This window comes from Xenopus tropicalis, chromosome 3, assembly GCF_000004195.4.
Source record: "Xenopus tropicalis strain Nigerian chromosome 3, UCB_Xtro_10.0, whole genome shotgun sequence".
NCBI classification, from domain to species: domain Eukaryota; kingdom Metazoa; phylum Chordata; class Amphibia; order Anura; family Pipidae; genus Xenopus; species Xenopus tropicalis.
Window position 1 is genome coordinate 99106993 of NC_030679.2, and position 18436 is coordinate 99125428.

Sequence of the window (18436 nt, forward strand, 5' to 3'; positions counted from 1 at the left end):
CCTTACCAGATAGCAGTGCACTGAGCATTTCAAACACACAGTGGATTCTGAGGAACCATACTCACTGAATTCAGGCTTTATCACTAACCCATATCCATACCCATGGCCCTTTTGTCTGACATCAGTCCAGTCCTTCTAAGCTTACAAAAACATAGGAGAAGGGGAGCTCAATTAGCTCACAGGCAGGAACACACCTGTATACCTTCCCAATAAGCACTAATCTGAATACTGGGCATGGCTGGGCATACAGCAGGGGAGCTATTTTAGCACATACATGGGTATGACCACACCTGCATTTCTTCCCAATAGGAGACAGTTTGCATAATGTGTGTATTGGGGTTTCAGGTAAATTCTCCATTACCTGGGAATCCTCCCTCTCTGTCCGCACAGAAGTAAAAAAATAAACAAAAAAAAGTCAAAAAGAAAAACCAAAACTGTGTTGCACTTCCATTTAGATTCACAAAAGGGTGAGGAGGGAGATCCTACTTCTCTGTCCAGTAGGACAAAATATAACAGTGGTGAGTAGGTGGTCCTATAGATAAGGATTCATTTTAATTGCCTATGGTACAGGTCCTACCTCCCGTGTGAGAGGGGCATACTGCCTATCCACAGTGACATGGAAGGGATGCAAAAGAAATATCAGCTGTGTGTTCCTCCTTCAGATCATAAACAGATAAGTAATACTCATTCTGTGTTTGATTTGAGCCAGAGGTTCTCATTCTAAAGAATTGCTTGCTGCCTGTGTTATACACAGCTGCATACATGGAACTATATATATGTTACAGATATGTTTAGGAATTATGTTTGCCGGATGCTAAAACACTGCTTATTTAGCATAATTTTATATTGAAAACTGAGGGAAACTCTCTTATTATTGCTGTTAAACTAAGGAGCACATCAGAATGGAATTATAATGAACCCTCCATTTGGGCATCAACCACCAAAAGCAGCCAGACCATATAACAACTCTCGAATGTCTCATTCCTCTGCGGACCACCCAACCTTACCAAGGCAAGTCACTGGATCTTCAACCAGAAATCCACAGCAACCACAAAGCCTTGACTTTCTCAGAGTGCCCGACCAAGGGGTTGCTGGGTAAGGATTATTTTATATACATCTCAAAGAACTTTTGATGCTGTAGGTGTCTAAAGCTGGTCATACAGAGGCAGACATTTGCTGCCAAGTCAGGCCATAACAAGTTAGCAGTTTATTGTCCCATATATGAGGGCCAAAATAATAGGTTTGAAAATTGAAGGAGAACTTCCATCAGACCTCTCCCAGTGGGCTTCATAGTCATTTACTAGGACACAATTTATAGCCCAAGACCAAATAATCAAATCAGCCCAGTTTTGGGTTTGTGTATAACAGTTTAATTCAACATAAAAATGATCAGATTGTGGCCACTGGGTGGAAGTAAAAATTGTACTTTTATTTAGTCAAATAGCAAACTGGATGATTGGATCGTGTAGGTAGCCTCTTTCTTATCGGCTTTGATGAGATTGTTCCTTGGTCCTTAAGGGCCGTGGCACACGGGGAGATTAGTTGTCGCGCAACAAATCTCCCTTGTCGCGGGCGACTAATCTCCCCGATATGCCATCCCACCAGTGATTTACATTTTCGCCGGTGGGATGGCATTTCGGCGGGAATTATTACGGCGGGTATAGGCAAAGTCAGTCTGGGGACCGCATCAACGAACCAATGCGGTCCCCGATCCGACTAGTTTTTCTAACCTGATTGAGATCTGGCTGATTTCAGGAAAGATATAGGTCATGCAGGCCCGTCGGTAGTGCCCATACATGGGCCAATTAGCTGCTGAATCGGACTAAGGGACCGATATCAGCAGCTAGAATCGGCCCGTGTATGGGGAACTTAAGGCTAATGTCCCACGGAGAGATTTAGTCTCCTGCTACCTCGAATGACTAATTTCTGGGAAATGCATTTGCACCAGCAACAAAGGGAATGACCAGTGGGAGGGCCTACACAATGCTTTGGCTTTCCAAAGTGCGGTTTCCTCCTGCAGGCAACCTTACACGACTCTGGAAAGAGATGTGTAGGCCTTTCTACCAGCGATTGCTTTTGTTGCCAGTGTAAAGGCATTTTGGAGCTGATGGGAAAACCAAACCAGTCTATGGAGATCTGGTAAATTTTAGTTTGCGTAGGCCTGTCAGGGGTACCCATTTTGTTGGGGGACCTGAATTGGCAGCTGAAATCTGCCCGTGTATGGCCACCTTAGGGAGAAGGCACAGAGCTACTTAGCAGCAGCTACTTGTCACGGCTACTAAAGCCAGAAAATACCCTGTCATAGACAATACTGAGAATTGCCTCTGCTAAAACACACGTAGAGACCACCATTGTCTATTTTAGTAGCGCGACAAGTAGCATTGGCCGATTAGCTTCTGATTTGGTCTGGAGTGTTCAAGCAGTGGAAATACATAATAGTTTATGAGGTAGTACTTAGTCAAAGTGCAAATTAGTAAATCTGACCTTGTATTACCTACCTTGTATTTTTATCTCAGAAGTTTGTTTTTTTCACAATCACGTCAGCCTTAGTCAGTGGATTTTACAGTGGATTTTACATCCCATAGGAAGCCATGACAGGCAATTAGGGGCTTTAAAATGTTACTGTTTTCTGGCTGAGCATAATGGCAGCCACAGGCCTTAGGTAGTTCTCCTGCCTGCTCTGTGAGATATAATGATCTAAATAGCAGAAAAAGCAGTAATCCTGCATGATTACTAGATTAAAAGGTTATTTTCCACTGCTTAAATCCTGTTGCAGCTAAAGAAAATGAAACTGGGGTAGGAAGAGTGGGGAAAACCAAGAGATCTCAGTGGAAGTGAAAGAAACATTGTGCTCAGCAGCTGCTTTTAACCAAGGCTGGGTGTTAGGGCTGAGACATTGTTGATTTAGCTACAGCAGCGCTGCAGTGTAAAACCACAGGCCCCCATAAAACCAGCACCACCAAAGCAGCATTTGCAGACATGAAGTGGTTAAAGCAAATAAATACATGCAGTTCACAAAGAAAAGGGCTGATTGTTGGACTCCAGGAAAAATAAAGAAAATATCAAAGGAATCATGCAGAAAATGACACGTTTCACAATTAGGAAACTGCTTTAGCGTCTCCAGGCCCATACAGTAGACATAGCAGAGGCTTTGAAGCAGCCTGCAAGGGTTGGATTCCATCTTTGTGCCATGTGATGAAAGGATTAGGTGGAATTGTGCGAGTAACAGCCACAGCAGCTTAATGAAATGCAGACTCGTCCCAAGATGGGGAGTTCACAGGGTTAGAGAAGTTATATGTTTGCCCATATGTTCAAATTCCAGGATTTGTTGCTGAGAAATACCATTTTAAAGGAAATGGGAACTCCGTTTAAAAGATGATTGTAAGTGTATTATTATCTTTCTGTCAGCAAAACTTCTGACACCAGCGCTTTGGTTACTTGTTCTCTTGTGTGTGATCCTAAAAAGCTAAAGACCAAGTAAAAACTGCTCTTTAAGTTTATGTTCTGGCATTTGCTGTGGCATGGGTATATGTGGCAGGAGATATGTTTTGGTTTTAATGCAACTAAGCTATTGGCCTAGGGGTGACGGGATCAGTCTTTAATGTGGGGTCTCATTTAAGAGACTCTGGTTTGATTCCCTGTGGCAACTCCTTGTGACCTGGCATGCTTAATGTGTCAGTCTGATTGGTCCAAAGCCCAATATAAGTCATACCCCATTCTTAACATTAAGACATTTTTACCTGCTAATATAATGAATTTTGTAACAGTGCCACCTGCTGGTCAGTTCCTCTGACTGTGGCCAGATAGATAAACTCAGATAGGAAACAGTTAACTGTTCTGCTGTTTCTCTGCTCAGGAAAGAGATGGTAAAGGCCAATTGAAATCTCTGATCCCATTCCTAAGCAGAAATCTGTTCAGCACTGGCAGGTTGCAGTTGGTGGGGCTGAGTTAAGTGCTTAGCGTTCTGTATTAGAGCACTGCAAATAGAACAGTACAAATAGAATAACATACTGACATTTAGCAAAGCTCCGTAACCATGTTGGAATCCAGGTAATTGTAGGCAATAGATGTAGGCGTTTTGAGCATGTATGCACCTACAGAAACCTGCAGAGCAGCATTGGTCTTGTACGTGCAGTGTCAGTCTTGTGAGCTTTAAGTCTCTGTCCCATCAAGGAATGAAGGTTTTTTAAAGAGATATTTCCTAAATAGTGTTGTGCAGTTTCCTATAATGTACCAATGGCAATTGGCTGTCGAGGTACGTGCACCAGTAAAAGGACTTTAGGTGGGTGCTGGTCATCCAAAATTCTGCGTAATGTCAAGCATGCTGTTCGCCAGTTGATATATTTTAGGGGGTTGGAGGGCAGGTGGGACAATGGTTGGGTGAGCTTTGGGGCAGATTGTGAGGATGTGCTGAAAGGCAATACAGAGGGAGAAGAGAGGATTTGAAAAGTTTGTATCTGTTGTTCCAGCAAATACACTGTTTTTGGCAACAAGTATCCTTTTTTGTAAGAGAGAGGTAGAAAGCCCTGAATGGCATTTGACCTTATTTCCCTCTGTAACAATGAAATCCATTTTATCTGCTGTGTAACCTGTACCTATTTGCCCCATTTCCCATGAAACTCTGCCAGCGTCGGACTGGGACCCCAGGGGCCCACTCTCCAAACAATTCTTCATCCACTTCTTACTCAGTCTTTATATATTCCTAGTTTTTTATCTTTACATACTATAATCTATTCTTCTATATACTTAGTTGCTTTGTCCCCATAGAAAAATAAGTAATGACCATGAATTAGACCAAATGGCTAGAAGCAGGAGGGCCCACTGACACCTGGGCCCACCGGGAATTTTCCTGGTATCCCTGAGGGCCAGTCCGACACTGAACGCTTTTGTATATACTGTATACTATAGTAGAGTTTCTGATGCAAACACAAGAATTTTTACAAGTGCAGGGCAACTATACATTTTATTTAAATATATATATATATATAAAGCAATTCATGTTTTGGTATTGCTGTTGCTTTAAAGGGGAATCAAGCTGAGAAGTCAATACTTTGTTGCATAGTGGTTGTATTGCTGCCTTGCAGCGCTGGGATGTTCTCCTTGCCCAGTGATCACATGGTATGTGTATGTAACTTACTGCACATTAGGCTTGGGTAATAAAAGGTCTGGTGGAAAATATAGTGATTGCTACATGACTTGATTTTGTGTTTTTTGTGCAGTGCCCGTCGGCAGTCAACAAACAGACCTCCTCCAGCTGGCGGAAGGCCTAAACCTCAGCCTAAGCCCAAACCACACGTGCCTCAGTGCAAGGCTCTGTATGCATATGATGCACAGGATACTGATGAGCTCAGCTTCAATGCCAATGACATCATTGAAATTATCAAAGAAGGTAAAAATAAAGAAATGATTAAATACAGTATATTATTATTATTATTATTATTAAAGTGATACTGACAACAGAAATCAAACCTTTTTTATAACATTGTCATAACATTGCCTTTGCATGCTATTTATAATTTTGCCATAAAAGTATTTGTCCAAGCTTTTACATTCCCTATCTGATCCCCCCTGTTCCTCTATGAGGGGGCGGCCATATTTGTCCAGCAGGGGGCCGTTAGCATTAGAAGCTGTAACTGTCAGGCTGAGAAGGGACAGTCAGGCTGGCGAAACAGTCAGGTTTTGGGATTTCAAGTAACAATTACTTACAAAAGCAAACCTATCAGCAAAAAATGATCAACACGACCTATAGGCAACTTTTTATGTAGATTCATATTTTAAAAAGTTGTTTTTTCGTGTCAGTATCACTTTAAACAAGTAATATATTTATATCATTTTTGTGTTTGCCCACCCCCAGAATAGAGTCCCCATAATGTTCTTAATGAGCAAATTTGTGGTCTATTATAGTCACTCTGGGGAACTAGAATCACTTGATCTCACTGATTTTGGCTTAAAAATTGCTCTAACAAAGTTACCCAGGGTGTCTAAAATAGCTGACAAACCACGTCATTGACCCCCAGCTCTAATTGTTGGCAGGACACAGCACACAGGGGGCCCTGGTTATTAGTGGATTAATAATTGACGGCTACTGAGGGGTGGGCCCTGCTGAATTAATTGTATAGGGCCCTTACTGATGGCAGCTGATTATTCAGAATTGAGCAACTGGTGTTGTAGACAGTTCCTCTAACTGCTTACTGAATAAGGCCAGACTGCCTCTGTTATTATATTCCCCAGTGAGTATTAATATTGTTAGAAGCTGAACTGAGAGACTGTAAGTTCTATAAGTCACACAGTGATGCGCTAACTGTAATACACTATGTGTTAATCTTTCAACTCTCTCATTTGCAGACAGCTCAGGGTGGTGGACAGGAAAACTACGAGGCAAACAGGGACTTTTCCCCAACAATTATGTTACCAAAATATAGGATAGACTGAATGAAGAATAAGGCAGAGTGGGCTCTATGACACTCCTACAGGAACATTTATACTTCTAATGCTGTGTGTACTCATGGAGCCACCCCCACCATTCAAGGCAACAATGGATCATCGAAGCACTGAACTGAAAAAATATATTTATTGTATTTTATCCTAAATAAAACTTTTTCTGCCAGAGTGGCCCAGAATGCATTGCAGAGCAATGTGCTTGCGGCCTGCCTGCCAGTAGAAACCAGTAGGCAGTGAAAGTTGGCTTGGGTTTCCTATAGCGCAGTGACATGTTTGCCTGTCGCATGGGTTGTGATAATAAGTGCCTTTAATTTTAATAATGTTCTTAACTTATATGATGATGATGTATATGCACAATTCTATTCTTCGTTTGCATTGGGATGAAGGAAACTCTTTCAGATGCTGCTAAAACATTGCAATATATATTTTTACTGTTGGCAGGAATGGCAAGTAGTGTTCATAGCAATATTGTATGTTCCTTCATGGTTGCAGCAGGACTGGGGGTGCAGAGAACTGAATGAGTTTATCCTGCATAATCTTTTATTAAAATATGGCTGGACCATGTTACTGTCAGAATGCGATTACCTGTTACAGGACACGTCTCTTAAGCTGTACATTTTTATAGCAAATCCTATATACTGTATATACATATATATATATATATATAAAGTGAACCCATGTATGAATGTATAATGTAGTACTCCACTGTATTTATGGGAAATGTAGTTTTAATAACTGTACCAGGTACTTAGGAAAAAAAACACACTTCGGTATTTAATGCTTTTTATCATCTGCTGGTGCTTACGAAGGAAATGCAATTGGTAAGAGGCATTTCCTGAAATCAAATGAACAGAAAGCTTCCCCTGATTGATGCTCACTCGCTTTATTGCCCCAGGCTGTGCCATGGGCTTCCCAACCTGGGATAAGGAAGAGTCCAGTAGGAGGCGCTGTGTATGTGTGTCCCAGTTTGCAGACTTGCTGGGCATTGGGTGTTGGTAAGATGAGCAAGTGGTGTGTATGTGCAGGATTGTAGAGCAGAAATAGGAGAGATAAGTGAAGTGTATGCAAGAACAATGAAGCACATTAACAGTACTTTCATACTGATCCAATACTGCATGGGTTGGGGAACCCTGGAAGTCATTAATAAACATATTTTGTCTTTACCAAGATGAAATGTTTGTGTTCTCTCTGAAGCAGAACGGCCCTTCGGTATGGCAGAAGTTCTGGTTACACAAGCAACTTTTCTTCATTTTTTTAAAAGCTACTCCTTGTTGTGAAGCCGTTTAGGGTAAATGGGAAACATTCTTAGCTGCTTCTCTTGTGAGGTTTAGGGAATTATATTGCCTGGCTAACCAATATCTGGCTGAAAATTGCATAAATATGAATTGGATTAGTTTGAAAGTCCCACTGGGTGAGGAACACATCAGCATGGTCATGTGGTCCCTGCAGGGCCATGATCAGGGGGGACAGTTGGTGGGTTTTCTCTCACGTCCAAGGGGGACACAGGAACGGTGGGGTAAAGGGCCCCTCCCACCAGGAGGCAGGACACAGTGGTGACGTAAGAATTGTAGCCACTCCTTCTCCCTTTATCCCCCCTTGCTCAGCGCACAGCCTTCCTGTTTTTTCTGTGTCCTCGTCACAGGAGGTATGGACTGGCCCTACAGGGCCCTACTAAAGGACATCATCGGTCGGTGATTAGCACCGACACCCGGGGTGAGACCTGAGCCAGGCTTCGGCCTGTGCTCCAAGTGTCAGCCCCCTACGATGGATACCCTAGAGGTATATACACGGAGCAGAAAGTCTCCCGGTGGGGAGCATGCAAGACAAGTGCATCGCACTAGCTCTTACATTGGTAAGCTACCGCGGTACCCCCCTGATAACCCCATACCTCAGCCTCGCTTCGTTAACCAGGACACGCGCGCGCGATGACGTCATCGACGCACGCTGGCGTGTCCACTTATTGATGACGCAGCTCGCAATACAAGCCCTATATCAGGCGGAACTGCGCGCCATCGCCATTCGCGCCCATTTGCCTTACACTGCACACGCAGCTTAATAGCTCTCTCCTTCTCCGCTCTATCCTTGCTCCAGCACGGTAAAAAGTACATTACTTACTACATTATGGCTGAAGGTAGGGGGGATTTATTTATCAGGGGAGGTAGACAACTCCCTACGGTAGTTTCATATTTTGCCTGCACTAAGTGCCTTAACAAGTTTAAGGAGGCCCAGCCTAACCCCATTTGCTCATCTTGCAGCACTCGGGTTACATCTGCAGACCCCCCTGAATCTCAGTCAGAGGGTATTTCTGATCAATCTCAGACCGGCTCATTGCAGTCTACTGCATCAGCCCCACAGGCATCCTCTGATGCGCCAGCTTGGGCCATCTGCCTTTCTCAATCCCTACAAGCTATACCACAGCTTGCCTCCTCTATTGACAAAATGCTTGGCAAAATGGCGGAAGCCCCAGCTACCACAAATAAGCGCAAGCGTGATTTTGGTAGAAAAGAAGCCACTCTAAAACTTCTTTCTTCCAGCCCCTCTCCATCTGAGGGTGAGGCCAGTGAAGGAGAGGTTTTTTCCTCTGAACATTCAGATTCTGAAGAGGGTAGTACATCTACGGACTCTTCTTCTAATATAGACCATCTCATAAAAGCAGTTCTAGAGGTATTGCAGATTGAGGAACCGGATTCTGCCACAGGGAAAGCAAAAGGCCTCTTTAAGAAACATAGCAAGGCCTCAGTGGCCTTCCCGGCCCATGAGCAACTTCAGGCAGTTATTCAGGACGAATGGCAGAATCCTGAGAAAAGATTTCAGGCAACTAAGCGTTTTACTAAGCAATATCCCTTTCCTAAGGAATTTGTTGACAAATGGAGCTCTCCTCCAGTGGTAGATGCTCCTGTCTCTAGGTTATCAAAAGCCACAACCCTACCAGTACCAGACGCATCAGCCTTTAAAGACCCCACAGACAAAAAGCTGGAAGGGTTCCTTAAGGCTTCCTTTTCTGCTTCAGGGTCAGCACTACTCCCTATCCTGGCCTCTGCCTGGGTTAGCAGAGCCATTGAAGCCTGGGCCAACACCTTGCTTCAGTTATCACAAGAGGAAGGGTACCCAGCCCAAATTCCTCAACTGGTATCTTACATCATTGAAGCCAACTCCTTCATAGGCGAGGCTGTTCTAGATGCAGCAAAGTTAGTGGCTCGCTCCTCAGCTCTCTCTGTAGCCTCTCGTAGGTCTCTATGGCTCAAACTTTGGTCGGCTGACCTCAGTTCCAAAAAATCCCTTATTGCCATACCCTTCAAGGGATCTAGGCTTTTTGGGGAAGAGCTAGAAAAAATCATTTCTCAAGCAACGGGAGGGAAAAGCACACTTCTCCCACAAAACAAACACAAACACAAAACCTAGTTTTGGTGCTAAGAGAGGGGGTTCCTTTCGTAACCAAACCTTTCGCAACTTCAAGAGTAGCTCCCCCCCGCGTGCCTCATCCTCATTCAAACAGCGGTTTCCCAACAAGGGTAAACCCACCTGGCAGGCTAAGAAGCCCCAGCACAAGCCCGCTAGCGACAAGAATTCTACTTCCTGACTACAAGGTAAAAACCTTGGAACCCTGGACCCTAGGGGGCAGGCTTCGTTTTTTTGCAAAAACTTGGGCAACACACACTTCAGATCCTTGGATCTTAAACACAATATCTTTCGGCTATCGTCTCGAGTTCCGACATGCCCCGCCTCCTCGGCATTTCTTCATGTCCAAACTTCCCTCACAAACTACCAAGAGGGAGGCCTTTTTGGCAATAGTCCACTCCCTTCTAAACACGGGGGTCATCGTCCCGGTTCCTCCTGCCCAACGTTTTCACGGGTTTTATTCAAATCTCTTTATAGTCCCCAAGAAGGACGGCTCTTACCGCCCCGTGTTAGATCTCAAGAGACTGAACAAACAGATTTCCTATCAGCGCTTCAAAATGGAATCACTTCGTTCGGTGATCCGAGCCATGGAACCGGGGGAATATCTGGCATCCTTGGATATCAAGGATGCCTACCTCCACGTTCCGGTGTTCCCTAAACACCACCAGTTCCTCAGATTCGCTTACCAGAATCAGCACTTCCAATTTGTTGCTCTGCCCTTCGGCCTTACGTCCGCACCACGGGTGTTCACAAAAATTATGGCCATTATGGCAGCATTTCTCCGTGTCCGTGGTGTGTCTATAACACCATATTTGGACGACCTCCTCATCAAGGCTCGTTCCAAGGATCTGGCGGAACAGCACCTGCACTTAACAACTCAGTGCCTCCAAGAATTCGGCTGGACGATCAACTTCCAGAAGTCCTCCCTTCTTCCCAGCCAGAACATGGTCTTCCTGGGATTGAAATTCGACACTTGTCAACAGAAAGTGTTTCTCCCGGAGGACAAACAACAGAAGCTACGTTCCTCCATAATGCGCCTCAAGACTTCACAGTATCCCACGGTTCAGACGTGCATGAGAGTCCTCGGTCTGATGGTCTCAGCCATAGAGGCGGTTCCGTTTGCCCAATTTCACCTCCGCCCACTTCAGGCAACAATTCTCACACGTTGGCACAGAACCTCCCTACACCAGAGAATATTCCTCTCAACGGGAATCAAGAGGTCATTAAATTGGTGGCTGAACCCCAACCGCCTATCGCAGGGTCGAATGTTTACGGAGCCCTCCTGGCAGATTGTCACGACGGACGCCAGTCTCCTGGGCTGGGGAGCAACCTTCCAAGGGAGGTCAGTCCAGGGCTGGTGGTCCCCAGAGGAAGCTCTTCTCCCGATCAATCTCTTAGAGATAAGAGCAATTCGCCTAGCACTACAGTCGTGGCAGTCTCTGCTACAACACAAACCGGTACGCATCCAAACAGACAACGCCACCACCGTAGCCTACATCAACCGCCAGGGAGGCACACGGAGCAGGGCAGCAAACAAGGAAGTAGCTCCCATTCTGCACTGGGCAGAGAACAACGTCCTTCAGCTCTCCGCCATTCACATTCCCGGTGTAGACAACTGGGAGGCGGATTACCTCAGCAGGCACCGGGTGGATCCCGGGGAGTGGGAATTGCACCAAGACGCCTTCCAGCTGTTGGTTCGCAGATGGGGAGAACCCCAAGTCGATCTAATGGCCACCAGGCACAACCGCAAAGTTCCCAGGTTCTTTGCACGATATCGAGACCCTCTAGCAGAAGGGATAGACGCCATGACTATGCCATGGCGCTTTCGCCTAGCTTACATCTTTCCGCCCCTACCGATGCTCCCCCGAGTACTCAAAAAGATTCGCAAAGAAGAGGCCAGGGTCATAGTAGTCACCCCACGCTGGCCCCGGAGGTCCTGGTATTCAGACCTCCTAAGCCTATCCCTGGAGGCTCCGGTACCGCTCCCTCCAAGGGACGACCTCCTTTCCCAGGGTCCCATCTGCCATCAGAATCCTCATCTCTTCGCGTTAATGGGATGGCTCTTGAAGCCTCAATCTTAAGAAAAAAGGGCCTGTCAGAAGAAGTAATCTTGACCATGCTAAAGGCACTTAAGCCATCAACATCCAAAGCTTACCACAGGACATGGGATTGCTACCACTCTTGGTGCGACCAAAAAGACCTTGATTTCATGGAACTCAGTATCCCAACAATTCTTGAATTCTTGCAAGCCGGGCTGACCAAGGGACTTCGCCTCGGTTCCCTGAAGGCACAAGTGTCGGCTCTTTCCATTCTGTTCCAGCAACGCTTGGCCCTACAGGAAGACGTACGTACTTTCCTCCAAGGGGTTTCGCGAGTGGTCCCGCCATTCCGACACCCAATTCCCCCATGGGACCTTAATCTGGTACTTAGGGCACTCCTCGAGCCTCCCTTCGAACCACTGGAGTCGGTAGATCTCCATTTCCTCACGTGGAAGACCGTATTCCTGGTAGCCATAGCCTCCGTTCGGCGGGTTTCAGAACTGAGTGCATTGTCATGTTCACCACCCTTCCTGATTTTCCAGGAAGACAGAGCGGTACTGCGTACGGTACCCAGTTTCCTTCCCAAGGTGGTATCCTCATTTCACATCAATGCGGAGATTATTCTTCCCTCCTTCTGCAATAATCCTCAGAACGAAAAAGAATCAAAGCTCCACTGCCTAGACGTGGTGAGAGCCTTGAAGACTTATACTTCGCGTACCAAACCATTTAGAAAAACAGAGTCCCTGTTTGTACTCCCCTCAGGCTCTAGAAAAGGGCTCTCGGCTACCAAAACCACAATAGCCCGTTGGATCAAAGAGGCGGTTAGGCGGTCTTACCTGGCACATAAGAAGACGCCACCCTTACGGTTACGGGCTCACTCTACCAGAGCATTAGGAGCCTCTTGGGCTCATGGAAATTTCGCATCAGCTGACCAGATCTGCAAAGCGGCTACCTGGTCCTCCTTACACACCTTTACACGGTTTTATCAATTCAATACTTACCTTTCCGCGGAGGCGGCCTTAGGCCGAAAGATCCTCCAAGCGGTAGTTTCTTAAGGAGTTCCTCCCTCCCTTATTCGGGGCATCTTTGGTATGTCCCCACCGTTCCTGTGTCCCCCTTGGACGTGAGAGAAAGGGAGATTTATGTACTTACGGTTAAATCCTTTTCTCTCCAGTCCTAAAGGGGGACACAGGACTTCCCCCCCGGAACTCTTGGGGTTCAATTTCAGCTGTACATGTAGCATAAGTTCAATGGAGTTATGTTCCTGTTTGAGTTTGTTATTAACTGAAGGCTGTGCGCTGAGCAAGGGGGGATAAAGGGAGAAGGAGTGGCTACAATTCTTACGTCACCACTGTGTCCTGCCTCCTGGTGGGAGGGGCCCTTTACCCCACCGTTCCTGTGTCCCCCTTTAGGACTGGAGAGAAAAGGATTTAACCGTAAGTACATAAATCTCCCTTTTGTGTCCTAGAGGAGCCCAGCTGCCCTGCACTTTCTTGATTATCCTCCCGCCCCCCCGTCAGTTTGCTGCAGACTTCAGAAGGGATGGAGCTCGGGTGCCTGCATCTTCATTCCCCTAGCAGCTTTGCCTACTGTTCATTTGTCAGTGATGGGTAAGTCCCAATAAAGTCGATTGGATTGGCTGGAGGGGAAGTTCAAATCCCACTCATCGTGTGGCTCTACTGGGGCGTAAACTTAAGTGACAAACACAGTACGGAAAGTCGTGTAGGGGAAAAAAAACATGCAGGCACTGGAGCTCGGCAGGAGGGCCTGGTAAGTGTAGCACTACGGGTAAATGCACCCAGTGGTCATACACTGCAAAACTGGACTCACCTGCTTTTATAGGTGTAATGTGCAGCAATTTATTTCAGTTTTGGGCATATACATATATAAAGATGACTAAAACACAAAATGAAGATCACTCACATTATACATAATATAATCTCCAAAGATTTTGTGAAATTAACCACTGCATAACAAGTGTATATTATATACTGAGTGCTGATATTCACAACATTTGACTTTGGCTCACGGTGTATAACACTTTTTACAGAATGCGATTCCTTTCTCAGTCTGTATGTTTATAAGCATAAATGGGATTTATAAAAATGGTTCAGATTTTTTAATAAATGTATATTAGAAGTAGGTGGGGGGCCCTAATAATTTTAATTGGTCAACCTTACCAAAGGATCAGATCTATAAGTGTATGGCCAACTTTACTTTAATAAAAGGGAAGCAGATATAGCAAACAGTTTGGTACCCACTGTCACAAACATGTCTCTTTGAGGAAAGGGGGAAAAACTAAGTAAGCTTTATCAGAAAGGTCTGTGTAAATACAGCCATAAACACTCACAGAAATGCTGCACCGAGTTCTCTATCAAAAGAAACACAGGATTTCTTATATGTTTTTTATATAAACTTTGTTAGGGGATCTGACTTCCTCTCAGAAAAATTCTTCGTTCCCAGGGCCAAAGTCTGCACAGTTCTCTTCCCTCCTCCTTAGGAACATGTAATCTAAGGGATAGACTGCAAGCAGGAAGCTATAAAGACCAAGCTAAAATGGCAGCTGCAATCTTGATTAGCCTCTAGGACTGATTACACAGGTATGGCAATGCATTCTGCAGACTAAATATAGCATTCTAGGTGGCACTAATGTGGTAAAATGCCAAAATGACTTTCCTTTAACTACAGCAGAGATGCGTGATAAGAATGGGTAGCCTACATTAGGTAAACAAAGGGAAAGTTGTGCTCACTGCTAAATTTTAAACCATTTGGCAAGGGAGCAATGAGGCTGTGACCACAAAATTCATATAAACAACAAAAGGTCCTCTGTACTCACCCATTATTATATACATATATATATATATATATATATATATATACATATATACATATATATATATATAAAATGACATTAAGAATGCCTTAATGTCCTATATATAAAATGGTAATGGTAAGTGCAGAGGACCTTTTGTTGTTGTTGTTTATAGACTACATTAGGTGCCGGCAGCAGCACCTACTGGCAAGGGATCAGATTAGCCCCCCCAAAAAAAAGTGGGGGGGAAGCAAGCAGCAGCACTCTCATTTCAAATAATTAAGGGGGAATTATGACATACATATTCATATTAGCAGTAGAAAATATAACCCTCTACTGTTCTGGTTTTCTGCAACTCTGCCAAACAGGAGATGCTTCCTGCATCAGTAAATGAACACTTCTCTTTTTAGCCCTATGCCTCCTGCCATATTAGCTGCAATGGGACAATTTAATGCAACACCTATTCGGCTCCAGCTAACTCACTTTTTTGCACAGAGCAAGAAGCATCAGATGATTGGTGAATGTGATGACTTGCTGTCAGCTGTGCTTGAGGATCAACTTACAATATAGTGCATTTCTAGTAAAAGTCACAATGCTGGGGCCCTTCTTCAAACGGAGTATGCAATATATCCACCCATTTATTGTACAGAGCTGTAGAATATACATACACAATATAAATACATAATAATAATGCTGATTCAGACTCATCTCACCACAAAACTAGTGCGTTCTGAAACAATTAGCTCAAAAACATCACCTTCTATGGCAGATCAACCTAATTTTCTACTTGATAACTTGCAACAACCCCCAACTTCAACTTCTTCAGAGCTGCCCAGAGCCCACTGAACATGTGCCAAGTTGATGCATATTTGTGGCCAACACTGAAGGACTGCAGCTATGGGGCTGCTGAATGTTTCTGCTGTAGCGCTTACTGTAGCAGCAGAAAATGGATTTTATATACTGAGCTACTATAGAAAATCCAGTATGTAGCCATATTTATTTTTAGACTCACCAACCTCCCACCCCTTAGCAAATTTTGGGAGCATTGCAGCTACAGGAAAGCAACTGCAAATTAATTAATTGTCCAGCACAGACAGGTAGTGTCCTATGGAGAGAGGGAACCATTCTGACACACACCCGGTCATACCCTCATAATAAGAGCAAAAGAAACGTGAGCCTATACCCTTATATATTTTTAGTTTCCTCGTATATAAATCGTGGGCTTCTTTATCTTAAATTATTTTAAAATGCCATACACCTGCCCCTTCAAAATAAAACAGCTTTTTCATGTGATTACATAAAAGTGACAGATACCATTTACCAAAGAAGCTTTGGTCGGTTGTCAGATCTAAGCAGTAAATCCTTCAAATGAAGGGGGGCCCTAACAGACATCCCTGTTCTGCAGTGCCACTACCATTAAACACAACTGTGCATGCACTGGTCTAGGCCATAACACTACCAGTTAGTCACACAATAGGTTACATTTTTTTCCTCCTTACCGATTTAAAGGAACAGTAACATCAAAAAATTCAAGTGTATAAAAGAAATTCCAATATAATGTACTGCTGCACAGCATTGGTACAACTGGTGTGTTTGCCTCAGAAACACTACTATGGTTTATATAAAGAATGCAGCTATGTAGCCATGGGGTCAGCCATTCAAAGGAGAAAAGGAACAGGCACTTAGCAGATAAGCTCTGTAGAATACAATAGTGTTTTATCTGTTATCTGCTATGTAACCTGTGCCTTTTCTCCTTTTTTCCAGCTTGAATGGCTGCCCCCGTGGCTACACAGCAGCTTATTATATATAAAACTATAGTAGAGGCGAGTCGACTGATATCACAGGAAGCTGCTGATATCGGACGACTCGCCGGTCGGCCAGGTTAGAAAATTTTGATCGGGCGCCATAGAAGGCGCCTGACCAAAATCTGCCGTCAGGGCTGAATCGGCAGAAGGAGGTAGAAATCCTATTGTTTCTACCTCCTTATCTGCTGTTTCAGCCCTGACTGTGTGTGGCGGATCTGACGATGTTTCGTGCAACCGATGGTCGCACGAAACATAGTTAGATCGCCACGTGTATGGCCAGCTTTACTGTAGCAAACACACAACTTTTACCAGTGCAGGGCAACAGTACATTATATTTCATTTACTTTAAAACTCTAATTTTTTGGTGTTACTGTTCTTTTAAAGTTCTGCCTCTTCCAGGGAAATTAATATTTGAATTTACATTAACGCTAATCGCTTCTATTTTTTAGCCAAAAAACACAAATTAATAGTGTAGTATGGATGTGAACATCTCCACTAAACATGGAAAAAGAAAAAAACATCAAATAGTTGCATTTACTAAACAAGGCACTAAATCTTAGTATAAATTGTTACAATAGCGACACCTGCTGGTCAGTTTCCATGATCCCTCGAGAAAGTTATCAGGAGAAAGAAAGTGCTCGTTAGGGAGGGCATGAGAATAGTTAGGAGGTTTCTAATGTGTTTCCTAACCAAAGAAACATCTGAACAGCCTTCTACCGACTACTTTTTCAACAGGATCTGCCAGAAACTGACCACCAGGTGCTGCTGTTGTAATACAATTCAGATGGGATACATTAGCTCTAGCAATCTGGTAGAATTATAGGAGGGTTGTGCTGAATGCAGCTAAGGGCCCCATAAGGTGCAGCAGAGTGTGGCTTGCTCCATAGACTAGCAAACACACAGATATAGCATGCAGGCACCCGATGCTCTGTCAGAACAAGACTTGGAACTCAGTGCCAAGATATTACCATTATCTAACAAGGAGGTTTTCCCAAATAAAAGACACACAAGACAGAAACAAAACAGTTTTATTTATACCACCTAAAAAGGGCACAGGACAAAGAAGGAAAAATTATTGTGGCGAAGATTTACAAAAGTAGCACATAGTAACTTTACATTCAAACATGGAAAAAAAATATTCCTAGTAGGAATGAATCTACATTGTTTGAAGTAGTGTGCGAGGTTCGTCTTATGAAATAAAACGGTTTCTACAACTTTTGGGAGAGAAGAGGAGAATTGTGGTTTATAAACACCATTTTAGTCTTTAGCCTGTATTGCTGTAGCTCCTCTGATGCCTAAAACACAGCTTGGTGCAGTTACGGCACTTTTAGCAGACAGCATTTAGTTGGCTCCAAATGAGTAGTGCCTTATCTTGGGAAGGCCTCTGGATTAATTAACTGCATCATTAAAAGTCCTCTTTTATGGAACAAAGAATTAAAATGTATATTTAAAAAAAAAAAAAAAATTCAGTCAAATGATTTGCTCAACACCCTGTTGAGTTTAGTTTACAAGAATGTAATAAGTTATCACAAAACCAAGCCATCTCATGTTCAGTATCTTCTCTGCGGCGCCCCTTTATAAGATTTAAATCCAGACCCACTGCCCCTCTGCATGGATCCCCCTGGCATTTGTACCACTCTGTTAATGGCAGGATTACTAAAGAGGAGAGAGAAATAAAAGGTGCAAGTCAGTATCAATAGCAATTCCACATGCAACCTCCACCAGGAGACCCATTAAAGGTTACAGAAGACCCACTCTTACGCACAATGCATTATTTGTGCCAAAAATCTATATTTATACATTACAAGTAAATGCCAAATTGATGCAAATAAGCATCATGTTAAAATAACAACACTTTCGTACATTAACTTGTCCCCTAGATAATGGTTAGTACTCGTGAAAGGGAACATGTAAAATAGCAGAAACTGAGATATTTTGGG

At 43.9% G+C, this 18436-nt stretch overlaps 2 protein-coding genes across 6 annotated transcripts in view; one reads left to right on the plus strand and one right to left on the minus strand.

Annotated features, from left to right (window-relative positions):
- myo1e.1 (myosin IE, gene 1) overlaps positions 1–7610 on the plus strand; it is a 110983-nt gene extending 103373 nt beyond the window's left edge. The window contains 3 exon segments of one of the 2 annotated variants that reach the window (NM_001128025.2): positions 891–1095; positions 5220–5389; positions 6346–7131. In NM_001128025.2, the coding sequence (NP_001121497.2) occupies positions 891–1095; positions 5220–5389; positions 6346–6422 (452 nt within the window). In that variant the 3' untranslated portion in view covers positions 6423–7131. 2 annotated transcript variants of the gene reach the window in all.
- Positions 7611–17507: 9897 nt separating this feature from the next.
- sltm (SAFB-like, transcription modulator) overlaps positions 17508–18436 on the minus strand; it is a 39782-nt gene continuing 38853 nt past the window's right edge. For all 4 annotated transcript variants that reach the window (XM_012969975.2, XM_012969974.2, XM_012969973.2 and 1 more), the window contains one exon: positions 17508–18152. In XM_012969975.2, coding sequence (XP_012825429.1) covers positions 18047–18152 — 106 coding nt within the window. In that variant the 3' untranslated portion in view covers positions 17508–18046. The remainder of the gene's footprint in view (positions 18153–18436) is intronic.